This window comes from Copadichromis virginalis, linkage group LG7 (assembly GCF_057382275.1).
Source record: "Copadichromis virginalis isolate Kocher_CV1m ecotype Utaka linkage group LG7, C_Virginalis_male_GT1.1, whole genome shotgun sequence".
NCBI lineage: Eukaryota > Metazoa > Chordata > Actinopteri > Cichliformes > Cichlidae > Copadichromis > Copadichromis virginalis.
In genome coordinates this window covers 32714519-32734059 of record NC_140624.1, presented here as the reverse complement: position 1 = coordinate 32734059, position 19541 = coordinate 32714519, and the positions used below count along the sequence as shown (strand labels likewise).

Sequence of the window (19541 nt, the reverse complement as noted above, 5' to 3'; positions counted from 1 at the left end):
GAATTTATCTATTGCTCTCAGATTTTAACCCCTGTCTCATTTATCTATTATTTTATACAGTTTAACCTTTTGAGCTGGACATTATAGAATCAAGAGCTAACTGATGTGTCTGGACTGTGGGAGGAAGTCGGAAAAACACATGCAGGAAAAGAAAAGGGAGGACATGCAAACTCCAGCAGGTCTGAACCTCAAACCTTAAAAGTGTGAAATAAACATTAATCATTGTACCACAGAAAGAATGGTATGATCTATGAGCGGGAGCATGGGCGCAGCTTTTTAAATGAGGTGTTGAGGAGTTGCGGGGAGGCAGGCAATGGACGAAACCAATGGGAGGCATATGAGGCAGATTTTTTTTAACTTAAATTTACAAATGTGTTAAAAATGTAGAATATTATTACAATATTTCACGTTATAAAAACCTGGATGCAGGAACACCCTAAACCCCCCTTTAAACACGCCTCTGCTGCTATCATTTCAGTGAAAAATAATATCATATATGCTAGAACTACTACGGACAAAATTATTTAAAATCAAACAAAAGTTTTGATTTAGACAATCATCAGTGTTTGTTAAATTCAGGGGAGCTCTGTTGTCAATGTAAGAAAAAAAAAAGTAAGTTAGGAACCATCACTCCACCCCGATCTCCTCCCTACATACACTTTCTCTGCTCTCATAAAACCAGCCCTTTCATCCCTCCGTGTGAAGTGACAATAAAGACATGCAGGACAAATAAACGCTATTAAAAACTAGAGGTACTGACGTAAATTACTGGACGTAAATTACTGGATCGGATATCGGAGAAAAATAAAAAAAAATGTAATCCAATCCATTAAATATCAAAAAAGCACCTCACAAAACTTGCGACATGGCGTAACTCTGCTCATAACCATAGCAGATCGCAGCAGTACGGGTCACGTGATAGAGCGGCTGTGTGTATTTGTAGCCTCGCTAGCAACCCGGCATTTCATCTCCGAGGAAGTTATCCCAGAGAGAAGTAAAGCAAGTGTGTAAGTTCATCTCTGAATGTTTGTAAAGCATTCCAGCGTTAAGCTTAACAACCGATATATGGAGCGACTGCCTCTTCTCTCTCCCTCCCTCTCCTGCTGTTACTTCAATCATGAAACTGATCAATGATCAGCTAATCGGCTTTTCTGTCGCGAGTCTGTCTCTCTTGTTTGTTTATCGCCCACTTCGCGCCAGAAAGAAGAAACCAGCGGCTGAACGACAGCAGCACGTTTAACCTTGATAAGCTGTTGTTAGAATTTATTTATTATTACTTTCTACACCAGGATCCTTTTCTAGGTAGCTGACGGCTGGTAACTGTGCAGGGGCGGATCTAGCAAAGTTTAGCCAGGGGGGCCGATAGGGCATGAACAGGGAAAAGGGGGCACAAAGACATACTTTTCTTTCTTATTGTCATTTTAAATGTCTAGCTTTTAATAAACAATTATCTGAATCTTACACCCAAAGTTTTAATCTGATGTAAAATGTATAGAAGTCTATTACTGTATATAGTAACTATTAAGTCCAATATACCCTAGTAAGCTATAGTACTTTTTCCTTTGGAAAGATACCATTTCAATCTGCAATTTTGCTGAAGAACGATGTTGAATCCATTTAATTATTCTTGAAAAATAATTGATTTCTGTGTATTTTTCCCCCCACACTGCATCAAATTATAGTTGATTACGTCAATTAAGCATCATGAGGAGGAGGGTGGGTGGTTCCCTAATTATTATTTTTTTGCTGGGAGCTTTAGAACCCTATTAGTTAGGTTGCTTAATATTTCTGCTAAGTTCTCTTTAAAATACCAGAATAGGGAGGATGAAGTAGGTTTAAGTTTATTAGATTGATCAGTATTGCTGAACTATGAAATATTTTGGGTGCAGTGTATTTTTTGCATGTAGGTATAACAGAATAGGTTTAGTGTTTTTTTTTTTACTTGAGTATAAACTTATACAAAAAGCAGCAAGATATTAAAAAAACTGTTTTATTGATTAAAAAATACACTATATCGGATTCATATCGGTATCGGCAGATATCCAAATTTATGATATCGGTATCGGTATCGGACATAAAAAAGTGGTATTGTGCCATCTCTATTAAAAACACAACAAGCAAAAGGCTGTTGCAGATTTTATTATCTCGTGTTCTGGTTTATGTCCCTCCCAGAAGAGCAGGATTTTGTTTTTCTCCATCGGTTTTGAATTCAGTCTAAGAGACTCAATCAGCACGAAACAAAGCACATGCAAATATTACAGAGAACAACAGGAAGAGACTGTGGCCAAACCTGCTCAACAAAGCACCGACCAACTGCAGCGTATGCACCAAGGAAGACACTGCCAGAACAAACGCATACAGAAAATACACACTCATCCACACCGGTGCTGTCATTGATAACACTGAATCAGCTCTGATAGTATCAGGACTGAGAATCGAGCACCATGTTATCCCCCCGAATGGATTCTGCTGTGCAGCATAAAGGCCCTTTCACAACGGACGCGGCATGCGCTGCGCTCACCGCTAACTCAGAGCGAAGGATGCAAAATTAGTTGCGCTGGCCGCAGAGCTCTGTCATTATTTTGCGGCACCTCTGTGTGTACTAGATGCGCCTGCTTCTTGTCGTTTCAAAAGATGTACATCTCTGGCTTTATATCCTCTACAAGAGTTTGTGTTGAATTTTGTTCAAATGTTCAATAAAAACATATCACGTATCACTCATTCAGAACGAAGAAAGCTTTATAACTATCCCGACTAGTGAAGAGTGTTTCATTTCCACAACACTGCTGTCCCCCTGATGTCCACAGATCTGTTGAAAAGGCTCTGGAGGTCCCTGTATAAGCACGTAAGCCTGTGACAAAGAAAATCACCGAACTCAGACACGCACAGACTGTTTTCCTGTGTGGTGATGAAGGAAAACGCTGGCACGTGAAAGGGCATTTATTTACCCTTCCAGGTCCTGAAGCTCAGTAAAACGCCCCTCCGACAGCCAAACGCATCTGTTCTCAGATTGGATTGTTACACTTGTGATTGACATGACATTGACCAATCAGCTGAAAGGAAGAAAAATCTGGTCAAATTCGTTCTTGCAAGTTGAAACTCACACACAAGCGAGGGACCTTGAGCGCATAGTTTTACAAAGAGTTTTTCGCTTTGTATCTGTAACCAGAACTTAACAAAAAATAAATAAATTGTAACTTGTGTAAATATTTTTTACAAACACACAAACTTTCATCGATAGATGCACAAACATAAAATTTTCAGATTTCTGGTTTACAAGGTTACAAAACTCAGTTCACAACTAGTACAGAATATTTATGACCACAATTTGAGTCCACAGGAAACTGCAGAAACTATTGGATGTGAAGACATGTACAAAAAGTGGAAAAGCTTAATAGACAAAAGAAGAAAAGAATAAAGCAAAAGGCCACAACAAAAAGCGGGGACCCAGCGGGGGGAAAAGTTCCAGGTTTTTATTGTTTCTGTCGTGGCTGCCAATGTGTACAAAACACTACGACACAACCACAAGGTAATTAACACCATCAACTAGCATGAATGCTGGCAACAGTGTTGACCACTTACAAGGGTCACATCGCAGGCTCTACAAAGACTTACCGCAGAGGTAAATCAGCCGTGAAGTCTAAACCTCAGAAAGACAGGCCTGACGGTCTAAGGCTATGAACCAAAAAACTGTGGTTGGGTTAAAATACACTAAACTAAAGCCCTTCATGTAGACTGGCAGTGTGAGACAAGCAGGTGGGACAGATGCCGAATCAGCAAGGCCCAGGCAGTATTTGTAAGGTCTGGCCTTACAAATCTGGCCTTAATAATAAGCAGCATTAAGTTGTGGCAGCAGATCTTGAGAAGGAGATGGGGGCAGCTCAGTTATACCACGAGAAAGCCAACAACCAACATTACAATACAGGCTCTGACCTGGAACCCACAAGGAGAAATAACAAAGGAGACGACCACAAAGTACCTGGAGTCACAAAGACGTTGCAGACATTAAAGCAACAGGACGGACAGTAAAGGCGGCTCAGGACAGACACAGCACTGCTGGGTCGTTGTCCAAGAGTACCCAACTGTCTAACAAGAGTAACCATGCATGTTAATGCTAAGGACGGCTTCATCATTAACACTGCAGCAAAAGGAAAAATCATGAGTGATCATGATTCTTCCTCTGGCCAATGCAGAGAACAACTTCATTCATATCTATCTATCTATCTATCTATCTATGTTAGTTATCTTATAAAAGAGACTTTAAGGACATTGCAGTTTGTTATATTTAGCTTTAACTGTAATTTAAAATATCAGCTATGTAATCAGTTCCTTTAAAAGTACTCCAATCTATTAAGTCTGTGTTTCTCTGATGTTTTCTGGCAGACAATGATGGAAAATATGCTCAACTTTATGCCAAGAAAAAAAAATCATCACAGAGCTGCTACTAGGCTGTAGATTATTAATCCTGTTGGAGAAGCACAGATTTGGCATTTTCCTGAATTTTCCACAGAGTAAAGATTATTTTAGGAAAAGCAGCCATAGAAAAAGACACACCTGCAGTGGCCTTGACATTGTAGCATCCAGCAGGAATGCAACTAAACAGTGACTAGAGTTTTTTTCCCCCTTTCTGAAAAAGCCCTGAACATGATCGATGCACTTCACCCAGCAAGCGCCTCCTATATGCACTCTGTGTTTTTTTTGGTTTTTTGCCTAAGGGGAAATAAAAGCTTTTCCTCATGTGTAATGTAACACTGCTTAAGTGCACGCCGCTGCTTACTGGAGATTAGAAGACAAAACGCAGGTACAGCAGCTGCAAGACGTAAGGGGAGTAGTAGTAAAGGTAATACAGGTAACACACACACATAAACACACACAGCAGGGGTAAGCCCCGATAATATTACCTTACTCATGAGGAAAGCAAGTGTCAGGTATCAATTAAAAGAAGAACAAAAAAGATCTACACACTCGCTACACACATGCTCCACTGTGGATGCACACGCACGCACACGCATAATAAGGAAGTTCATTAAGAAAAAACCTTTGAGTGGCCAGTGTCACAACCTTCACAACCCACAACCCAAAGTTGCTTGTCCAATCCAAACTCAATCCAAGAGCAGAACAAGCTCCTCTGGGTTTAATGTGTGGAGACATTAAACTTCCTGGGAAGCTAAACTAGCTCCTTTTCTACACAAAACTATAAAGGAAAATGACAAAAATGACACAAGGCTAAGAATTTTTACAGTGTCTATGTGTCAAATACACAATAGGAGTCAAGCGAGCTCAGCATAAAGACTGGAATTAGGGGGACGTTAAGAAAATCAACTTAATTAACAGACAAATTGTCACGTATTCAGCCAAACGTCCATTTTTTAAATAGAGTCTACTAGAGGTACACGCTGGCACTATGTCTCGACAAACACCAACATATTCACCCGCTCAGCACATTGGTGCAGTTCGTTTCCCAGCAACCCAGTGGTGATGACAAGACTCTGTGATGTCACTAGACCCATCTGTTGTTTGCTGAGAAATACTTGAAGTACCTCCCTCTGAGAAGCGCTACATGTGGCAGTTTCGTACGGCCTGGACCCAGCTCGCATTCAGTCTGATCTACATCAGTTTGCATCCAGGGCCCCAACATAGAGGAGGACCCTCACGTGTAAACGAAACTGTAGAAAACAAATCTTAACAAAAACAGCCCAGTCACCACAATGCACCATTTCACTGGTATATTCAAACAAACCTGTTAAGATTAGCCCTTTTTTCTTTCATGTATATCTATACTGTTGCATTGATGGCTGTTCATATTAGGCATGGTCAAAGATTCAGTTAATAACATCAGCATATATGCAAGTGATCCCATTTAGAAGCAATTCCTGCCACTCTAGACAGTGATTCTGACACCAAAATGAATATTTTGATGAATAAGGAGAGAGTCAACTCCCCCAAATCTGTAATCACCAGTAAAATGTGACAGAAAAATGCTTAAAAATCGATGACTTTGACTTATATCCCTGCAGGTTATACTTCTATATGCGTAATTTAAGAGAATCCAGAGTTCTGAGTCAGCAACCAATGACCTTAACAATAATCCGTAAGTTTTTAGACATAGAAGTTAAGCTTTTGGAAAGACTGTGGATCTTCTGCAAAACTACCACTAGATTCCTTCTAACATTATCTCTCATCTACTGTTTGTGGAAATTTACAAGAAGAAAAGCTGTTGAATAAACTGTTGCATGTATGCAACAGTTCACACAGCTCAGGAAGAAACAGAGAATACATCGCACTGACTGAGAGACCAGAGAGACAAACACTCCAGTTGGTTGTTGGTAATGTTCACATAATCGAATGTCACTATCTGCATGAACCAAGACAAAAAACAAAACAAAACGATAAAGCAAAAAGAATATTTGGAGACAAGTCCCAAGTGCTACTAGTGTCAACCATGGCAACTTGCTAGCAACCAAAGCAATTGTCACCAAGCAGTCAGGAAATTCTTCCAGAGGTCACCAACTGGTCTCAAAGCCTGCATAAATGAGGCCTCAGCAACTGATTTCATAGCAATTACCTCTGGCAACCACTTGCTAACTGTTGCTAAATAGTTTTCCCTATTGATCAGTGGTTGCCAACGAGTCTCTAGGCCTCACGAAGGCCTACGTGTGAACAAAAAAAGAACATAAAACAGGAACTGACAAATACAACACAGGTGAGGCTGTCCCAAGAAAACTACCAAGTGAAGAACCAATGAATAGAAAATAAAACAGGAAATAACCGAACAGACACTTCACATCATGACAAAAAGATTTTTCTCAAAGATCTCTACTCACGATTCTTTACTTGCCCGTATTACCCACATCTGGATTCCAGGTACTCTCTAATAATTTAACTACAACTTTCACCACTAGGGGCAACATTTTACTAGCAAGATGTCTATGGATGTTTGCTGCTGTTTAACATTCATTATCTCTTTTTAGCCCCACCCATTTGACTCGCTGCACCATCTTGTGGTTCAAATTGGTATTGCACTAATGTGCAGTACAGCCCTGCTTTGACTTCAGGGGTTATCTCTTCAATACAACAAACATATTTTGCATAGGTAGCTTTCGATTGCTTTAGTTAGTATCAGCAGGTTTTAAACTATTTTTAAACACAACAATGTACAAGAAAGTACCTTTAATCTGAGAAATCTCCCAGAGCCAAAAAACATTCCACTGAAAACAAACACCCTCCAGGCATTTAAAGGCTTTTCAAGTTTCCAAGTACAATAATTTGGAATGGGCGTTACCTACTGAAGCCTGTCAGACTGAAAAACAATTAAGTGTTGTCTAATCATGTTCCCCAAAGCTTGGAGAACATGACACTATAACTAAGGAGTTAAACTACATGGATTTAAATTAGACCCTCATATGCTGGCTTTATATCACAATAGTCACATTGAAACTCTAAAGTTTGAAATGACATCAGCCATCTTTACTTAAATACAAATTTAACTTAAAGTCTGCTTCATTTGTTCTCACTACTTATAGAAAACACACTTACATACACTTACAGCTCTGATGGGCAGCTCCTCTGAAATTCTTCTGCTTTGTTTTCAGCTTGTTGTGAGTACACTAATGGCATGATTCCCTCTGAATGTCTGTGCTTCTGAGTGTGTGTTTGCGTGTGTGTCTCTCTTTGCTTTTGTGTCTCCAAGCCAATCAGGGCTCACCTGAAGGCACCAATCAGATCGAGCACAGTCAGGTATGGAGGAGAGAAAGTCGTAAGGAGAGACAAAGAAGGCGTGGTCTGACAGGTGCGTTTGGTGTCGACATCATGCGCCTTTTGTCTGACTGACACCAAGGATGGAGGACACACACACACAATACCAACAATAAAAGCAGCTAATACCCGCTAAAGTCACACACATAGTTTTATAATGCCTTCCGGATAAAGGACACGCATACACACAAACAGAGACTTTGGTCTTCTGCGGTAATAACCATCAGTTCAGCTCAATAAATCTTTATTACCCCACCGAGAGGCTGTTGCTTTGCAGCTGGAGACGATGGAGGAGCTGCAGGAGGAGGTGATGAATGCTTCTCCCAAAACAAGACAAACCCTAATCCTAGTGTTAGGCTGAGAAAGAATACACATTCAAACTTTTCTTTCCTTGGATCAACATTACGGGAAGTAACACAAAGAAAGAAACCTACACAAGTCATGGCAAAAGGTAAAGGTGAAAAGTACCAACCCCCCCCCTCCCCCGAAAAACGTGTCCAAAATCTGCAGTTCCTCTAATGTCCACTTGAGGCTGACTCAAGGTAGGCTTCACCTGCTCTGATGAAAATCACTTTAGTAGGTTTTTCAGTAAAGTTTAAGGTGCTAGACCATTTTTTATGGGATTATCATTCAATCCCTTGTCTCTAAATATGGTCACTAATGGTTCCAGAAACCTGGCAGCAGCCAGAAGGCCGGTGTTGAGGCTTCAAAACTGGTTGGCATCACAGTAATCCAAGTAACTGGACTGGATTTCTGGACTGTGTTTTAATGCAATTATATGAAAAATATTATAGCTTTGTGTCATATAACACCGTTAGCAGCTATGTGTCTGTTTTGCCAGCTTGCTAACTAAACTTCCCAGTAGTTAGATGATAACCACCATTTTGTGGTGATAATGTTGAGGCTTCAAAACAGAGACTCCCATAAGACAGAAAAGTTCTAAAATGATACAGCTCCTTCAGACTTTATTACATTATTAGACTAAAACTCCTGACACCTGCAGAACCAGCGAACTTTAACACTTCTCAGGCCTATAGCCAGAACAGCCAAGACTCAGGTGGGTCCATCTGACGTAAACGCACAGTCCCAGCCTTTTATCTATTTTTGATTTGTGTTTCTGGGCATGACTTTTTTGCATCTCTGGATGACATTTTTCTTCTGTTTGAGCTCAGATGTACTGATTTGTGTCCACATATAAAGGTTGAAGGGAGTGATGGTGGAGGGGTCATATCAGAGACCCAAGTTTGGCTCTGTTTGGTTGCTGCGGCTGCCTAGATAACCCTCTAATGTATTTAGTACCCTGTCATGTGTCAATCACCAGTCTCATCGGTAGCTCCTGTTGCATTAAAGTTAAGAAAAACCTTTTTGGGCCTGCTGATTTAGCATTCCCAGTGTGGGAAGGGTTGCCTATAGTTGCTTAAAGTCACTGAAGTCCATTGATTCGTAAGAATGACTTTGGTTTGGTTTGGAACAGATCATAGTCTGGGTAAAAGTAGAACAGTCAAAACTTGTTTTACACTTTCTTGCTTTCTGTGGACAAAATACAAGCTGCAAACATGAATATGCTTCGTGCCAAAGCAGAGCACTTTCAGAGCTGTGCTCGTGAAAAAAACGTGACAAATTGTGTCTGTGGTATCAAATGGATTGCTGGGCTGATCCATGACACTAAAAAGCATCTAAAAAAAACAAAACGCTGACTGCACATCAACATGCAAACCAGGGTCCAATGTTCAAACCTTCTAGTTTGCCTCCGTACAGCCCCATCACAATAGAGTAGAGCAGAACAGAATCGAATAAGGACTAGAAATGAAATGTTGAACCTGTGCAGTGTCCAACTTTTACAGTTTCAGATCCAAACAGGAAGAAAATCAGACCAAAACACACACACAGCCTTCCCTTGTCACCACGCCTTCCACAGTCCTGTGTGTGTGTCTTTACACCTGTCCCACAGAGTGTGTGTGTGTGTGTCTAAAGTCTAAAGTCCTGCATTGTGTTTGGCGTCTCACGCGTCTTCCAGTAAACAGAAGTTGCAGTAGCGACAGTGGCCTCGCTCACAGTCACACCCCAAACCCAAACACATACCTGGCAGTGCATCAACCTCAACACTGATGCTGGGTGGCACGACACGCCCTCTGCTGAGGTCTCCTGCTCCTTATTTTACGATTAAATGGGTGATTGTTGTTTGCTTCTTAGCAGTCTTATGTTTTAATACAGCCTAACCTCAAAACCGACTTAGCTTTAAAACGCTGGACAAAGTCTGAACATCAGCGCTAATCACACAATGAGTGCTGAAGTTGGCACCCGGGCATGTCAGAGGTCATAAATGGGTCTAATCAGCATGCGATCCTGGTCTGATGAACCTTTAACCGGATGTGAAGAAGTGTTTGATGCCTTCAGGAGATTGTAGAAGCTTCACCTACAGGACCCAGGAACAGGCTAGTTTAACCACTCCAGTACTGTCATAGCTTCAAATGCGTCACTCTGATACATATTTGAAACAAGACTCCTTAAGAAAACAAACTGCAATTTCAACAAGACTTCTGTTTTCCCACATCTGCTCAGTACACTGCTTCTCCTTTTCATTAAATGTTTATGTCATATCTTTATGATCTAAAAATCTAGAGCTCTAGAAGTAATCCAAAAACAAATTTCTATATATTTTCCCTACTTTACGGTCATACAGGTATCACAACAACGGGAGTACGCTGAGCCTCAGGTTCAGCTCAGATTTGGAGCCAGATGTGTTGCACCAGCCCAAACTGGATTCAGGCATAAAAAAAAAAGTACTGTCAGGTATTTAAAAAGAGAACCCAGTGACAGGATTGCCTGTGAGAGAAGGGAACCTTTTGCAACTGACTCTGTTGCATATTTCTGGAGGTGCAAAATACCCCAACCATATTTAAATGTGGTTGAATCGATTTATCTTCATTTGGCATGTCAAAAACATGAAATGATGACATTTGTTTCCCAAATAAGAACAAATAGAATAAACAGAATAAACCTTAGCGGTCAACATAATTATAACATGCAGTTTACTGCTAAATATGTCAATATTTAACGTCAAAGAAAACAAGCATGTCTTATTTTTGTGCTTGATATTTGAATGAGCTTGCAGACCCTCGTGTTGAGAAAATGGGGCAACTTTTATACATTGCCCATAAAAATAACCACACCTATGAGAGCTATTTAAGGTGTGCGCTCACGTGCTATTTTGCCCTTTTGTTTGGCCCTTGGTTTGGTAGTTAGGTGAGTCTTTCATCCTCATTTTGGTTTGAGTATAAGAATGTTGTAATTAAGCTTCCTGAAGTTTGCACTCTGGAGGTGTATGGAAGCAAAATGACAAAATGTGTCCTTGGCCAATAACTTATGAACCTCACTGTAAGTGTAATACAACATAATACAACATAATAAATAATCAGCACGACATGAATGACGGCTCCTAGAACACAGGCTGCACTTTGGGCTAAAATCCTATCCCCAAATCAAACTGTGTGCTGGGCACGCTGGACTCAGCTGTTACTCCCAAAACATCTATACCGGACATCCAGTAATATCATTAAAGTGAATTCTATTAATCGCTGACATGGTGACAGCCTTTAATAACACACAGTCAACTGAGTCAAATCCCCAGCCAGTCTGTGCTTGTCTGAACTGTTATTATCATAGATAATAATTAATTATTTAGGGTAAAAGTCTAGACGTGGGCAACAGATTGCGCTCACTCCAACCTTGTACTACACTGTTGGTCACTCATTCCAGATTTTCTTTAATTTAATAAACTACTGCACTGAAAACTCACAGCTGAAACCAAGTGCTGGAATAAAACCAACATTTACAGCAAGTAAAGCTACACTCCAAACACACTCACCCACCGCCTGCTGGGATTATCAGGTTTCAGGCTGTTGCTAGAAAGAGAAATATCCACCCTGCGTGCTTGCAGAAAGCTCTGAGTCGGACTCAGAAACAGACGTTTGTGGTCCGTTTGCCTCAGTTTTGTTGGTTTGAGCTTTAACAACTGGCGTGTGTACCTGCGGACGGTGAGATGCAGAGTCTTGTACGATCCTTTTATCAGAGCGACGGCCTCCTGACGGTACCCGGTCAGCTCAATGTCGTTGATGATGACAATCTCATCGCCCACCCGCAGAGGCTGCTCCAAACTGTCCGCCTTGCCGCCCTCCTCGACCTGTACAAACAAACACACAACATCAGCTAATGCAGTCCAAACATGCGGCTGCAAAGTGTGAGTTCCTAGCACCCGAGTTTGTGGGGCAGGGGCTCGTTACGCAAGGCTGCTCCTGGTACTGACCTCCAAATGAAAGGTCTGAGAGCTGAAAGGGGCCAAGGTTTAAGAGGTTTGTAAGATCCAAGACCTTGAACTTCGACTGGTGTCTGTGCTGAGTTAGGCTGAACATACAAAATGATGAAACATGTTGGGCTACACTTCCTCTGGCAGCTGCTATCAGGCCGTCTATTGTTCTGGCAGGACTCGCTCCCGTGTGTGTGTGTGTGTGTGTGTGTTATGGACAGGGTCACTGCAGGGAAGAGCAGGAGGTCTTGGGTGTTTGTGATCCTTACATCCTGTATGTCTCTCAATTCTTCATAGGTTTCCTTCCTCTAGACGTCAGAGTTCTCATAGTTTTGTCATTTCTAATCAGTTTTTATTCCTATTTCATTTGTTTTGCTTTTATTTCCTTAAGACGGAAATATTCTAAAATGATCCTAAACTAGTCTAAAATAATAAAGTACTTATATTTAGAAGGGAATCAGCACTAATGACACAAAAACAGATTAGATGAGTGTTAACAGGAAATGCTGTTGTTGAGGTTCTTTTTGTAAGTGAAGTTTGGTTGAGTCTCTGAATGAAGCATCAGTGTTTTAATCCTCTCAGTCTGAGTGCTGCATACTGGAAACTGCATACGTGTTTGGAAAGCCTGACAGGGGTAGCAGTAAGCAGGGGAAGAACTTGGCATTTTACCAGCTGCATACAATACATTTTTCATGTCATAGCACACTGAAGTAAACCTTCACTTTAATTACAGCACAAATCAAAATCAGAGCAAACCCAAATGTGACTCGAATGTCTCTGATCACTCCCACACGCTCCTTCTCTAACACACACACATACACACACACTGTAAATATCAGTGTGACCCTGCTACTTTATCATTGCTGACAGTGATGACCCTTAGCAGCCTGTCACTGTGTGTGCATCAGTATCACAGCACACGACTGCCTGTTTATCAGTGTGTGTGTGTGTGTGTGTTTCCTCTTAAAGTCACATCATCTTGTTCAGCACAAGATAAACTCAATCAAATCCTGAGCTGCTCATCAACATATTTCTGGACAAGCGTCATCTGGTCAAAGTGCACTGATTGATTAGAAGTAGTGCACAGTTACAGAGGACGAGCGTTCTGGTACTGAAAGCTTCTGAAAGTTTCCCTTTGTTATCCTATAGGTAAACGGTGCATGTGGTGATCAGGAAGAGAACTGGGTTTGCCTAAATGTAATCTTAAAACCCCTGCTTGTCATCTGAAGACCATTTTGATTTTTATTAGCTGCATTTCTAAACTTTAGGTGATACACGGAACAGGAAACAGGCACCGGTCCACTTGCTCCCGAGGCTAAAACCAGCAGTGTAACTAGTGAGTTCCCAGATGGGAAAGATGCATTATTGATAAGATAAGATGCCTTATTGTCCTGTTGATTCCTGTTTTAGATCGTAATAAGTAAGCATTAGAGATGTCACAGCAACATTTACTATAACATTTGGATATCAGGCATGAAGTGAGCAGCAGTAGACATTTTTTAGAGCCTAAACTCAGCAGAGTTGTTTTGGAAAACATATCTCATCAGTTTGGTCCTGTTGAGGCTGCTAAGCTTTGCACTTGGAAAGGTCAGATTAACCACGATGGGTAAAAAACACACGAGAATGACTCTGTTTGTTTTGCACATATTTTCCTGTGATCGACAAAAGTGTCTTGCTCTGTTCTGAAACAATAAACCCCACCCACCTGGGACTCTTTAAGTTTTAAAACCACTGCCAAAAATGTCTTGCAGGGAGTGTCTGAAGCTCTTCTGAATTACAACACGTGTTACTTCTCAACAAAAACATGATGCGTCTTCACCCACATGCTGCAACTGCAGCATCGGGAAAATACAAAGTTTTGATGAACATGTACCATCTGCGCTAGGCGACTTGAATCACCGACTCTGAGGAGATAAACATTAGTGCGCGGTTGCAGGTGTTTATCTAAACTAGTGCTGATTAACACAAAGGAGTAGTATCTAATGAGCGTTACTGATGTGAGGGAAAAGAAACATCCTCTCAGAGCTGTGAAGGAAAACTGTGTTAAAGCATTCCCGAGCTCTGCAGAACGATGCACATGCCTGCACTGTTTGCCTTTTTCAGGAATAAATATACCCAAATAAGGCCCACAGAATCACTCAGTAACTCCACGAGTGTGTGTGTGTGTCAGTGACTGTGGTATTCCAGCTGAAATTCATTATCCTGCAGACCGAGATATCTAAACAGAGTGGCTCAGCCCGCTCATACCGTGACTGAAACAACATACCTCCTCTAATCAATAAAGACTGTGTGATTTGGGAAAATATCCTCTGAGAGCGATGGGGGGCCTCGGCCAAGGAAAAGCACTCTCTCTCTAAACTAGAGCTGGACTCAGGTTCACTGCCTCTCTAGCTTGTGAAAACCTGAAGTTTCCATACTTTTGACCTCTCATTAGAGGTTAAAGATTAGGCATGTGCTCTTTATTTATTAATCTGAGGGATATTTAGAGGTGATTATAGCCAGTGTTTAAAAAAAAAAGAACACAAATAAAACATCCTGAAGATATAATATGCTGACTTTTAGTTCCAGGATTAAAGGATACAGGAGTGTAATATAAACGGGTAAGCCAGTTCACTGTAATTGCATGAAGCTGGTGTACTCCCAAGAGACATATTTAAAAAGAATTATGAGGATATCCTGATGCTTTAACTCTAAAACACTGGATCCTACATTTACCACAGTGGGATACTACAACATCTATTCATCAAGGACTTCTCACCTCTTTATTCACATTTCCAGCTTTTAACACTGTGGTTCTGAAATAAATCGAATAGCCATCATTATGACATATTCGAGGTTATGTTCTCATGCTTCAAAACCGATACTGAACCTGTTTAAAAGAACCAGTGGACTAGTGTGACACTTAATACACACCATTAACTGGTGTGTATTTTGCTTGGCCACAACCAGCATAACCCTTTAGATTATAGATTATAATATATAAATCTTCAGCCCTGAGCTGGGTCTAAATGAGTCCACTGGTCTTTGCTTTTCTGGAAAATCTCAATATCATGTCATCTAGGTTGTTTTGTTCAACAGCTGCGAGACTGGTGAAAACACTGTGAGTGTAAAGGAGGCTTATCAGCAGATTAGAATTGACGGTAAAAACACATCTTTGCATCACCAGATTAATACATGCATATTCCTGTGATTCACTGGGTGGTTTTTAAAAGTTATATGGCTTAAAAACTGGGACATATGAAACACATCCGACCAGCAATCATCAAAACAGGCTGTAAATAAAAGAATCAGTGAAAACATGGCACTTTCAAATGATCTCAAACCAAAACGCTGAACATAACCTGCATTTGACCAAGTTATGTGTTCAGCCTGTTACCATGGTGAATTAGCCAGGTAAAAAAAAAGAGCAACTTTCATGACACAGAAAACTCTGACTATTACCTTGACACAGATTGCCAAAAATGTAATATCCTTTTGGAGTACAGGCCTCAGATTTTGCTTAAGGTTAGCAACCAAAGTGCAGTTAGCCAGTTTATCAAATTATCCAGGCAGGTTTGTGACCTTAATGGCAAGTTTGGTTGAATTGCCCAACTTATTCTTTCAAAACAGTATTTTGTGTAAGCTAGGTAGCTTGTTAGCTACCTTTAGCTCAAACAAAGCTAGCTTTGATCCTAAAAGTGCACTTAAAATGTTTGAGTCTTTTATAAAAAACAAAGTTTTAAATTAAATCATAATAATAAATTTTCAATAAATAGCATTTTAAAAGATGCACAACGCAAAACTAAATAAAGCCCTGGATCTTTTTCAGGTTGAGTAAACATTTCAGTCCCAGCAAAGACTTTGTTCACCTTTACACTGATGGTGTAACTCTGGCACACACACAGGTCATGAGACCTTCAGATTAAAACTCATTAAGTTTTAATCTGAAGGTTTAACTTTCCTAGAGCCATCGCTGTGACCTCTGACCCCAGTTCAGCACAGCGTTGATACAAAACAAGCAAAGTGTGCCAGGTCTCTTTTACGGTTGGTTGGCGGCAAAAAGAAGAGAATGAGTGAGACACACAAACAGAAAAGGAGACAGGACATAAAGAGAGACGCAAAAAAACTGAAGCGCGACATCATGCTGGTGTTGGGGTCAAACATGGAGAACTGTGCTAACGCCAGCCAAAGTACAGCACAAAATAAAAGCATGATTGTATTCAAAAGCAACCAGGAAAACACATTATTCACATTCTTGTCCTATTTTACAGTGTTTGGCCTCCATCCCAGAATAACCTTCACAGAAAGACACACACACACACACGCACACACGCACGCACGCACGCACGTACCAGCCTGGCGATTTGCATTTTAATAAAATGAGGCCAGGATGGTGGCTGTAAGGATGGAAGTGGTCATCTACTAATGATGATATCAAAGGTTTTGGGCTTTTTTCTTGGCTTTAAAAAGAAGAAGAATTAAAAATCCATCACAGATTTCACTGACTCTTTGGCCAAAGTGTGGCTCAAACCTACAGCTTTCATTGGGCCATATTTGATGGTGTTGACTCAGGCTGACTCAACTTACCCAGAGGTCCATCTTATATGAGCTAGAGGTCAAGTATGTTGTGATGTCTGGCTCACACAATACTAACCAGTGCCATAACTAAGCCATGACTGCCAAAAGTAGCCAAACTTGGGCCCATATTTCTCTGCCGTCTGGGATGATTCTGGGCAATGAAGCGGCTGGTAAAGAGTAACACTTTCATTACTGACATAGTTATAGGGGTTACTGATTATTGGCGCATCGAGTGATTTATTTATTTTGAATTTGTTTAAGGCAAAAAGCCTCAAAGACAGTGAAGCTTGAAAGCAAAGACTACATGTGAATGGATATAGTCACCAGTAAAGTCTTGATTTTGAAGCCTCAAGCCAAGTGTTTTCTTTCCTTTTCTGTTTTTTGCTCAGGTTTTCCCCAACACAGGTTGCACAAGTTTATTTTGCAATCCTTCTCATCTCATGTTTCATATACTCTCGCTGGTCAGGTTTCTGCTCTAGCAGCCGATGATGTCACTTTGCAGTTTCTAGTCTCGGTTCTGGGGGTCGGACAGACTTTAACTCCACTTCACAGACTGCAGCTGGGAGCAGGCAGCGGTTATTGTTCTGCAGCAGAGTTAAAAGCCCATCCAAGAGATGAGGAAGCTACTGAAGAGGCAGCTGATTATTGCTCCTGAATATATCGTTTTATCTGTTTGTTTATTTTATAAAAGCAAAACGCACATACGCGTGTCTGTACAAACATAATCATTCTCAGTCCATGAGAAAAACTGCCCACATGGCCTTCTTGATGTTTTGAAACCAGACACAATGAGTGAGATGTGGATCACACCATTTTATGAGCCTGTTACAGATGTATGTGTTTATTTTGTCCTGCCTCATCCTCCTTTCTGCCTTTAATGGGACCATAATTTATCAAATGAACATCATAATCTATTTAATAAAACTTAAAACGAGCAAATGAAACCATAAAATCATCAGTAAAGTGTGTATTCAGATCATAAATCATTCGAGAATTAGGCTCAATTACCCACAGACTTCTATACAAACCGACTTCAAACCAGAGTTGTCGCCCCCTGTTGGTCATTAGAAAAAGAAAATGCAGAATTAAAGCTCTTCCACATTGGCTTCATCTTCCAAACCTCTGTGGTGTCTTTTAAAGCCTGCCCCGTGCTAGGATGTAAAAATCAGAAGATCTCGGCCTCACCTCCATAGACATTGTCCTTCTGTTTCATGCAGCACATTAAATTAGAGGCAAGTGCTACTAAAAGGCCTGACTGCCCCTTTGAACTGCAATCTGTGTTGATCAGGTGTTCGCAACAACAACAACTTTAATAACTTTTCTGCATATATTTAAAATACATTTAAACTTCTGCCACTGATATGCTGTAGTTACAGATTAGATTTGTGCTGTGTGTTTTATTATTAATGTATTTTATGTATTTCTGTTTTATATTACTGTGAAGCACTTTGTGGTTTTTATCCTGTGAAAGGTGCTATATAAATAAATTGATTTGATTTGATTTACAGTTTAGAAATAATAGTATTCACTGATTCATGCAAAATCAATCGATATGATTGGAATAATTATTCACTCTTTCCCTGTTTCCGGCTTCCCGTCATGCGCAGAACAGGTCACAAACACAGCAGGCCTCACACGTCCTGTCTCCTACCTTGGAGATGATGAGCGGCTCTCCGTGCTCCAGGCCACCCTGCAGGGTGAAGCCCCACGGCGCTCCTCCATGCAGCCGGGCCTCCACCAACACCCAGCCGCCTCCTTCTCCTCCACCGCCCGCCGCCTGCTGGAGCCCCGCCCGGCCACCGCTCTCCATGCCTGGCCAGGGGGAGCGCACACTCCCGGCTCCTATGTCCTCAGCCTGAGGAGGATAAAGTGGAGGTGGAGGGGGGACCGGTGTGAAGAAAACGAGCTGTCCTTCACGAGTGCATTGCCGTCATTCATTTATAACTCCTCGTTAAGAGCGAAGAGAGCAGGAGGTGTCCGTGCACAGAGTCGCGTTTCCTGCAAAGTGCATTCCTGGAGCGCGCAGAGCGCCGGTTCCTCCGCCGGAGAAACTCCTAAAAAACACCCCGTAGGAGTCTGAAAGGAGTCCTAAAAGTTTACGGAGAGGAGAAGGCCATCAAATTTCCACATGAACGAGAGGCAGCCCGAATCAGATCTGCTCAAACACAAATCCAAACCTACTCTCCCTCTCTCTCTCCCTCTCTCTCTCTCTTTCTGTGTCTCGTCCAAAAATCAGTTTAGCATCACAATAGGATTTACTGCGACTCACTGAGCGAGGAGAAAGGAAAGAGACAGGGGGAGGGGGGAGAGAGGGAGGGACAGGAGAGGTAGAAGAGGAAACAGAAACTCTGAGAGAAAGGAGAGAGTTTTAAAAAAGGTGTGAATTAAAAAAGGACACTGGGATAAAAAGCTGAGTGTTTCCTGTGTGTGTGTGTGTGTGTGTGTGTGTGTGTGTGTGTGTTGATGAGCAACAATCCAATCCTTCGCAACTGAATCTGAATCCTTTCTATTCACACTGGAGCCAGATTACTGGATTTAAACTGGATTAAACTTCCTGGTGGATCAAATCGTTTACACGCTGAACAGTAAACTGACAAAAAGCCAGAATATAAGCTTAGTTTATTTATCCCCCAAAAGTTGGGGGATTCCTTTCTTAAAACACATTAAAAACATACCATACGGCTTAAAATACAAACAAAAATTAAGATAATCTATATTTTCTCCCCAAGTCTGTAAACTTCTTTGTTACAGCAGTTAAAAAAATTAAACACAACAGTGTAAGAGTAAGACAGAACAAATGTCCCAGCGAGGTATAAAACCAACATGGACTGAATGGACTTCTTATATAGTGCTTTTATACTTAAATGCTCAAATCTCACATTCACACCAGCACTTTTGCTTAAGTGCTCTCTATCTAGCATTC

At 41.0% G+C, this 19541-nt stretch overlaps 1 protein-coding gene across 1 annotated transcript in view; it reads right to left on the bottom strand.

Moving 5' to 3' along the window:
- The window catches only part of shroom3 (shroom family member 3), a 73633-nt gene extending 54779 nt beyond the window's left edge, over positions 1-18854 (bottom strand). Inside the window, exons 1-2 of the mRNA XM_085463090.1 lie at positions 18270-18854; positions 11784-11938 (exon numbers count right to left, since the gene is read on the bottom strand). Coding sequence (XP_085319216.1) covers positions 11784-11938; positions 18270-18428 — 314 coding nt within the window. The 5' untranslated portion in view covers positions 18429-18854. The remainder of the gene's footprint in view (positions 1-11783; positions 11939-18269) is intronic.
- Between the last annotated feature and the right edge of the window lie 687 nt (positions 18855-19541).